This window comes from Xenopus laevis, chromosome 9_10S (genome assembly GCF_017654675.1).
Source record: "Xenopus laevis strain J_2021 chromosome 9_10S, Xenopus_laevis_v10.1, whole genome shotgun sequence".
In the NCBI taxonomy this organism is placed as follows: Eukaryota; Metazoa; Chordata; class Amphibia; order Anura; family Pipidae; genus Xenopus; species Xenopus laevis.
Window position 1 is genome coordinate 54633388 of NC_054388.1, and position 9518 is coordinate 54642905.

General features: G+C 43.1%; 1 protein-coding gene across 1 annotated transcript in view; it reads right to left on the reverse strand.

The window, feature by feature from the left end:
• wnt6.S (Wnt family member 6 S homeolog) overlaps positions 1-9063 on the reverse strand; it is a 54420-nt gene extending 45357 nt beyond the window's left edge. Inside the window, exon 1 of the mRNA NM_001172230.2 lies at positions 8921-9063. Coding sequence (NP_001165701.1) covers positions 8921-8997 — 77 coding nt within the window. The 5' untranslated portion in view covers positions 8998-9063. The remainder of the gene's footprint in view (positions 1-8920) is intronic.
• Positions 9064-9518: the final 455 nt, after the last annotated feature.

Consider the following 9518-nt stretch of genomic DNA (forward strand, 5'->3'; position numbering starts at 1 on the left):
AATCGCCTCTTCTGAGGGGAGACAATCTCCCCGAACTGCCTTCCCCATGCCTGGTATAATGAGAAAACGCCAGCGCCAATTCACTCGCGGCTCTTCAATTCCGAAGTCGCCCGAAGTTTCCTTGGTAATCAAAGAGAACCAGAGATCAGACAGGGATTAATAGACACTGCTTTCAAGTGCAATTACATTTACAGATAACTTTAAAACCATTGAACATTGAATGACCGTCAACTTGAAAGTTGCTTAGAATTCCATTGTGTTTCATACTGTATTTAGCTGTACATTACCTTCAATAAAAAACAGCTAAAGATATAGAATGGCCAGAGCCAGTAAGTTTGGTTTCCCCACAAACTTAGATTCTGTGTTTGGCTTCCAGATAGTGGAGAGCTGGGATACCCAGAGGCTGTGTTTTCAGTTCTAGTTGTGCAATCTGTTTATATGATACTAAAGGTGGGGAATCCACACATACCTGCAGTACTGTAACTAGAGGGGGGCGGGCCCTGATGCGTGACACGCAGCCGGGCCCCCACCCCCTCCGTACGGCCCGCATTTCAGTGGCAGTCAGGCTGCCGGGGAGCCCTGAGGGGGTGCCGGCCCTGGCCTGCTCACACCCCCTGCTCCCCCGGTAGTTCCACCACTGCATACCTGTATTTTTGTTCTAATACTTGTGTTCAGAGCACCCATCTAACAAAATACAGCTGCTAATTGGTTATAACTGTAAATACAACATAAACCACTGAAACTCACAGGAAATGCCAGATTACAGATTTCAAAATAATTTTCCTGGAAAATATCACTGGGAGAGGAATGAGTTCCAGAGCAACTATGGGTATAGTTTGTATATTATTCAGCTATTAATAACATTGCAGTACATTGCAATATTCCTTTCTTCCAAGTTTTTGGCACACACCACGGATGCGATTAGTCTAAGAATTTCAGATGCTTGGACACTGGATAAGGTATCAAATCCTAGCATAGAAAGATAGATAGATAGATAGATAGATAGATAGATAGATAGATAGATATAGACTGACCTTTGGCTTTTGTACATTATCCCTTATATTAAACGTGTGACTGTGATACTCAGAGTCCCCAATATAACTCAGCCTGTAGCCTTGTGCCGTTATATGGGCACAGAACTTCTGAGTGACTTCTGCTCTCCTTATAATTTACAGTAGAGGCTGCATTATCCCTTGTAATAAGCTCTCTGTAAAACTCAACCTGCAGCTTTGTGCCTTCCAACCTTGTGCCAGGTGCTTCCAGGTGACATCTTTTTGCAGCTAACCACAACCTGATCATCCAGATTCCGTCCACCTTCTGGCACGCAGGGGTGCCATCTGAGGCAAAATCTTTGTCTACCTTCATGTCTCTGGCTCACGTGTGGCAGAAACTGTGCATTACTTTAATATGAATCCACTCCAATCCTACCCACCAACAATGTATAGCAATCAAACCCATCATGCCCATTAAAACTAATATGTATTTTGGGAACCATGCACCTAACTGAAACTCCCACTGCACAGTTTGCTGCTTCTGTATAAAGAGAAACTGGTAAAGAGGTTTTATTTGAAACCCAAACAGAAGTAAAATTTTTTTTGCATGGGGAGCATTTTACTGGGGCATCTATAGCGCCAGACACAATAATAAAATGTCCCCATGAGAAAAAGGCCTTTGTGCTGTTTGTTGTACTGGGAATCTCTGATAAGAGCAGTGCATTGATTGGAGATGAGAAGGAATGTCACAGTGAAGAAGGGGAATGGCACTGACAGTTTCAATGTGAATAAATCCATTGAATGGAAGCCTATGAGAACAACACACTGGAGAAAAAAATTATTGGGGACAAAAATAATAAATATGTGAGATTGAAAAAAAGTTACCCCTAAGTACAAATAAAATACTAAATCGAATCTGTTATTCTCTAATAACACCCAGATCTCACACACGTTATAAGGTTACAGTTGTCCACCTTGATTTATCTATACCCAGGGCAGCCATCAGGGGGGGACAGGGGGGAGAGTTGTAGGGGGCCCCAATGGTAAGGGGGTCCAAGCAACGTTGCACTTTCTTGATTAGCCAGGCCCCATTGCTTTCTGAGAGCTGCTGACTTCGGGAAGGCAGGGTGAGAGCACAAGGGGAGGTATCTTCTGTCCATTACTTACCCTTATTGGTCACTGAGTTTAAGTCTCGTTTGAGCTGCTCAGGGATTGGGTAGCTGAGGTTTGAACTTCTCCTCCAGCTCATCCAATCACCATGCTGCTTTACTAGGACCTGTGCTCCCCTCCTCCCTTCTGTAGTTGGCAGCTCACTGACAGCAGGTGGACCACACTAATGAAGTAAGTGCAACATGGCAGGGCCCCCCTAAAGGTAACCCTTTGTGGTCCTTGTTGTGGTGGGGTCCTGGGCACCAATTGTTTTTAAAAATTCTGGGGGGGGGCCATTTTTTTTACATGGACGTTTAAGGGGGGCCCTGGCCACCAATTTTCTTATAACGTGGGGGGGGGCGCCAATTTTTTCCCCATGTGGGGTCCTAGCCACCAATATTTTTTAAAGGGGGGGCCTGACCACAAATGTTTTTTTCAATGGGGTGGCCCTGACCACCAATATTTTTTTATTAACATGTGGGAACCATAGCCACCAATGTTTTGGTTTTTTTTAGTGTGGGGTGGGGGTGGACCTGTGGGGTGGGGAGGGCGGACCTGTAGGTGGGGCTTGTGGTGGGCACGCGTACGTCCTCGGTTACACGTGATTATGCGCGTCCTCTGTTCTGCGCGGTTACGAATGCACGTCCTCGGTTGTGCGCCCTTGCGCACAGCTGCTGCGAGGACCCATGTTTCTATGGGCCAGCTGGGTTGCCTGGGGCAACTGACAGACCTGGCCCGGCACTAATACCTATATTATATGCCTACACCGAAAATGGTAACATAATAAAAATTGCAATATTTAAACTTAAAATGTAAAATAGATTCTAAGGTGCTTGCTGTTTTAGTGTAGCAGTTTTATTCATTAGACTGGACCTCTTCTCAAATACAGTACATTTCCACAAGACTATATCTTGGGTTCATTTTACTACATTTGTAGTTACATAGTTAATTTGGATTGCAAAATGACAAATGTCCAATTCTTACACCTTCAAATGACATCAGTGCTAACATATGCATAGTGGTCCCCAAGCCGTGGCTTGTGAGCAAAATGTTGCTCATCAACCCTGTGGATGTTGTTCCTTGTGCCCTCAAAGCAGGTGCTTATTTTTCTGACTTGGAGGGAAGTTTTGGTTGCATAAAAACCAAGTGTACTGCCAAAATGAGCCTTGTGTAGGTTGCCAGTCCACATGGGAGCTACCAATAGTCCATCACAGCCCTTGGTATCCCCATGAACTTTTTTTTCGTGCTTGTGTTGCTCCCCAACTGTTTTTACATGAATGTGGCTCATGGGTAAAAAAGGTTCAGGACTTTTGCTTTATGCACTCACATATATATATGTATATACCAATACCTATACTATTTACTGACAATGTTGAGATCCAAATTGCCTTGAATATTTTTGCCTTGATGATTTTGAAATCATCAAGACACTCTGTTAACATATTAATAGGATATGCCATCACAGCATCACTCGGCAGGGCATTCCACAACCCAAGTTCTACTTCTAATGCCACTCCACTCAGATACTCCTGCCTCCAGTTTCATCAGCCTTGCTACCTCTCTCCCTTTCTTAATAAATCCTTGTTTCTCTCCCTAAGTACATCAGCCACTGATTCTCTCTTCCCAAAATAAAATCCTATATCTTGGCAAATCAATCAGCCTCTGCATCTCTTTTCCTCAGTTCTCTGTATGTGTCTCTACAAACATAATTTGCATTCTACCATTTAGTATCCCAGCCTCTGAATGTATCTTATTTCTATAAATCAGCCTCAGCATTTGTCTCCTACAGTGTATCAACTTCTGCATCTCTCTCCTATAGTGTATCAACCTCTGCATCAAGTTTCTATAGTGTATCAGCCTCAACATCTGTCCCCACAGTGTATCAGCCTCTAACCAAATAAATCAGTCCTAGCATCTCTCTATTGTCAGACGCTGCATCTATCTCCTATAGTGTAACAGCCTCTAGCCAAATACATAAACCTTGGCATCTCTCTCCTATAGTGTATCAGCCTCTCCCCAAATATAGCAGCCTCAGCATCTTTACCTCCTATAGTGTATCAGCTTCTGCTTCTCTTTTCTATAATGAATGAATCTCAGCAACTCTCTCTCCTGCAGTATATCAGCCTCCATCCAAATATCAGCCTCCATCCAAATACATCAGCCTCAGCATCTTTCTCTTACAGTGTATGAGCCTCTACGCAAGTACATCAGCCTTGGCCTGTCTCCTTTAGTATATCATCACCCTCTCCCCAAATACAGCAGCCTCTGCATTTCTCTCCTATAGTATATCATCATCATCATCATTTATTTATATAGCGCTGTCAAGATACGCAGTGCTTTACTGCAGTTATAGCAAACAGGGAATAAATGGTGGATAACAAACAAGGATTACAGAGTACAATAGGGTTAGAAGGACCTAGAGATTAGATTTTACAAACTAAAAGGTTAGGGTATAATTGAGACATTAGGATTATATAAACACTGTCATTTTTGATACAGCAATGATTAATTAAGGTACATCGAATAAGCCTCTTTAAACAGATGGGTCTTTAAGGAGCGCTTGAAAGTTTGGAAAGAAGGAGAAAGTCTGACAGCTTGTGGCAGAGAGTTCCAGAGAAAAGCAGAAGCCCGAGAGAAGTCTTGTAGACGAGAATGGGCAGAAGTGACCAGAGGAGAAGTGAGGCGAAGATCAGAAGCAGAGTGTAGGTTTCGTGAAGGAGTGTATTTGGAGATTAGAGATGAAATATAGGGAAGGGTTTCATTATTAAGGACCTTGAATGTGAGTGTAAGTAATTTGAATTTGATTCTAGAAGAGATTGGGAGCCAGTGAAGGGACATGCATATGGGAGCAGCTGAGCTGCGTTTAGAACAGATTGGAGTTGTGAAAGGTGACTTGTTGGAATACCTGTGAGGAGTAAGTTGCAGTAATCAAGGCGGGAGATGATGAGAGACTGAATCAGTGTTTTAGTTGATTCTGAACTGAGATAGGGTCGTATTCGAGCAATGTTGAGCATTATATCAGCCTCTCCCCAAATACAGCAACCTGTGTGTCTCTCATACAATAATCACCAGTTTCCCCCACTGGTCAGACCTAGTAAATCAACAAATACATGAGCCACTGCTCTCTCCCCCTAATATATTTGTCTCTGCTGGTGCAATGTCTGTGGTGAAATTGTACAATATGTAACTGATGAGACCCTGAAAGTCAGTCTCTGTGTGGCCAGCTGATGGGCACTCACATGGAGCAAGAGCTCCATCTATTGATGAAAAGACAGCTTTGATACTGCAAAGAACCAAAAATGGCATCTTAAAGTAACTAATACTGATAGTGTCCTATTGGGGGGGTGAATATTTATCAGTCAGCTACAGAGTAATGCACACTATATGCACTGAGTTACCAGACTGTCAGTAATGTACAGCTACTTAAACAGTGACTACAAGTTGGCAGCAATACTAGGTATGAAAGCATGCTTACAATCCCAAGGACGGCTTGGGAATCTGGTAATTTATTTATTGCCAGCGGTACCATTGCATTGAAGAGTCTGTATAATGGACTATACAAGACAAGCCATATGGCACCTCCACTTTTTTATACAATAAACAGGAGGTCTCCATTTATTCTAAACTAGAACAGCACTGATCCTATATGAAATATGAGTAACTATCATATACATTCATATATCTGATAAGGGAAAGTTTATTTGAATTTTGGTTTTGCCTCTTTTTCTAGCTGTTGGGGTCAGTGACAAGCACAAATCAGAGAACATGATCTAATACTGGATTTGTATCATTCTTTTGTTTGACTTCATTTTCTGTTAGGATCCTATTCATTTTCTACTCTGTTACCATAACCATTGCATGGTTGCTAGTATATGTACGTCCTTAGAAACCAGGTAACAGTGGCTGAACAAACATTGCATTTTTAAAAGAAATGGTACTTAAAGACCTTGTCTTAGAATACCACTGCCCGCAGAATATTACCAGTGTGTTTAAGGCTAAGTGTTATCTGTAATGGAAAGCTGGACGCTGCCCCTGGTCTCTTACTGTAAGGCTATACTTACAGATCTTACTGTACAATGCTAGTGAAATACATATTAATCAGTAACTCCTCTAACAGGTAGATGGTTTATTTTCTGCAAATCTACATAGTTGCAATTTTCCCTTAATAACATCCCCCCCCACGTCTGTATTGATAATTAGCCCATGAGTTGGATGATTCACATTTCCTTAGAAGTCCCAGAATTGCACAAGCATAAAACCCTGCTCCCACAGGGTCATACATTCATGCAACTGTCTGCAATACACTGGATCATTAGTCTGCAGTCTGTCTCTGGACCGTCTGGAAGGGAGAATGTACTTTGGGTGCTGAGACATTTTTCCGTCTCACAAAGGCACCAAGCGTGCAGCCCTCCAGTAGCTCCAACTGCTGCATCTCACTGTCTGTCCTAAGCTTAATAGCTCAGAGCAAAATAGCTGTGGGTAAACTACACCTACCCGAATCCCCCGATAGCCTGGTCTTACTCAGTCAGTGGGCATGAGGCCCATTTAGTTGGGTCACATTACACATGGCTCGTGTCTCAATAAAACTTGGGTTGCATCCTGGGCTGTAGAACTTACAATCTAACTGCTAGCAGCAAAGTTTGCAGGGTACAGATACAAGTGGTTGGTTATTATTTGTATTAAGCACAAACATATACAATAAATAGGTGTATATAGTGAACATACAGATAACATACAAAAACCACAGAGACAAGAGTTAACAAGGGCCCTGTCCAAAACAGCTTACAATCTAAAAACCCACAGCATCTCCTTAGCTGAACTATAGCTACATTCCTTGTGGGAGCTAAACTGCACCTGCTGCTATTTATCTTGAAAATGAAAGTAGCACCTACAGATGAGGTGGGAGTTACAGAAAATCAGTATCCAAAAATGTCCCAATTTTTAATTGTTGTTATACGTAATTTATATTACGTATAATATAATCCACATCACAGTGCAGATATTTGGTGTCTTTGTTTTCAATTGATTTACTGCAATTTTCTTGCCTTTCAACAACCAATCACAATAATGACACATCATGACACTAACTAGAGATTAAGGCTCTGTTTGGAGCTGACCCCCAAATTCCTCCATATAATTCCTGCAAACTGTGGTAGTGTATTGAATTGACAAAGAGCTCTAAGTAGGGAGAGGGGAGTACAGCCTCCATCAGTGAGATAAGGAGTACAGTTTCTATCAGTGAGACAGAGGGTACAGCTTCCATCAGTGAGACAGAGGGTACAGCTTCCATCAGTGAGACAGAGGGTACAGCTTCCATCAGTGAGACAGAGGGTACAGCTTCCATCAGTGAGACAGAGGGTACAGCCTCCATCAGTGAGAAAGAGGGTACAGCCTCCATCAGTGAGACAGAGGGTACAGCCTCCATCAGCAGGAGGAAATAAAGTACAGCCTCCAGAAAGGAGAGTAGCTTGCACAGTCCCCACCAAGGAAAGTAAGAGATTGCAACCTCCAGTCAGAAGAGAGAAGATTACTTCAGTAGAACCTCCAGCAGGGGGAGTGGGAAAGGAATAGAAGCTCCAGTAGGGAGAGTGTGCAGCCTCCAGAAAGTAAAACGAGGGAGTCCCTGTACTAGTGCCGGTACAACTCAGTAGTCAGATGCAGCTGCTACCACTTGGCTGGACTACCTGGAGAAAGATCTGCTCACTGAGGAAGTGTCTTTTTGCGCTCAGTGTTAAATGCGCTATCTGTACTGCTTGTATAACGCTGCGCAGCAATGTATGGCATTTGCACTGAAACAATTTAACACTCAACACTCCCGTATCGTTCAATTTAATCTCAACATTATTTTCTTGATTGTCAGAACATGGTTATGCAGAATAAAACGGAGGCTTTCTCATCCCCTGACCCTGTCCCTTTGCGCTAAGCGCTCACATCGCTCCTTCCATTCATTTGTATGATCCGCCGAGCCTGAAGTCACACAATCCCCAAAAGTTTCTTTCCCTGCTCTTCCAACTCTCTCTCGCCTTTTTCAGTTTCCCTCTCTCTTTACCATTTTCTCTAGTTTTTGTCTCATTCTTTCTCACTGGTTATTTGATAATTAACACGTTTGCTGCTTGGTGTAATGGTCTGTCCTGTTTATTATCTATGGACCCGGCTATGGATGAATCCAATAAAAGTACCATATTTATTAAAGTATATTTAAAGCATTAAAGCATATTTATTAAAGTATATATCTGTGTATGTATGTAACCATTCCTCTGTAGCTATATATATATATATATATATATATATATATATATATATATATATAATAACACTCACATAGCAGTAGATATTCCTATCATTAACCCTGTGCTTGCTGCCCCCTTCCTCTCTCAGAGGGGCAGCATGTAGAGCAAAGCGGTGACCCTTCCCCATGTGGCTGTACAGTAGTTTGTTATTTTAACCATCACATGTAATCCCATAACTGATACATCCCAGCAGAGCATTGCTCCCCGCTCTGTCAGCAGCCCCGCAGTCTGATTGCTCTGCAATTAAAGGGAACCTTTTCACAAAAACAACAAATGGAGTAAAACCCGTGCGTGTAGTAGTAGTAGGAGCAGGGAGTTTGCTTAGGCTGATAAATTCCCATCCCTGTAAATTAGTTTTCCCCTAAGGAGATCACTGCTTGCAATGGGTGAAACAAGGGTCCAGCAAATATCTAGTGCACGTGCCGAGAGGCAAGTGTCAGCTTGTGGGACAAATCAGCAGGAGGTTATTATCAGTGAGGAGATACTCACCACCAAAGCCCTATGATGTTGGCAGGACACAGCAAGATGAAAAAGAGCCCGAGCTGAGATCTGGACAGGGGCAACATGATGGGTTCTGGGCAGTTAAGTAAAGGGTCCAACTTGGTCTTCAGCGCAATCAAGAGAAGTAGCCAAAAAATCAAGAAATCAAAGGGAGAAGGATCAGCAAGTTGCAAGACTCCAAGGAATCCCAAGACCCTTCACATTTTCTCCCTGCGGGGATGGGTTACAGGTTGGCAGCGAAGTTGGAAGTGATAGGGGGGATATCAGACACCAGCTCCAGTGCGCAGTCAGTGGACATAATCTGTCCCGCAAGAATAGCGCAGAGCACAGGGAGACCGGCTGGGAGGGACACAGAAAGGGTCGGGGGAGGAGAGGAGGAGGTGAAGTGAGGAGGGAGAGCCAGTGAGGAGGAAGAGCAGATAGAGGGAGGTGGTGGAGAAGAGGCTCGAGAAAGGAGGGAAATAATAACTAGGCAATTGGTGCAATTAGGGTTAAACTGGCCCTAAGGTAAAAGTCTCAGTGTGTCAGGGTGACATGGATACTATGTTTCTGGGAATGGTGTTTCATTTGGGTGCTGTGCACTCCG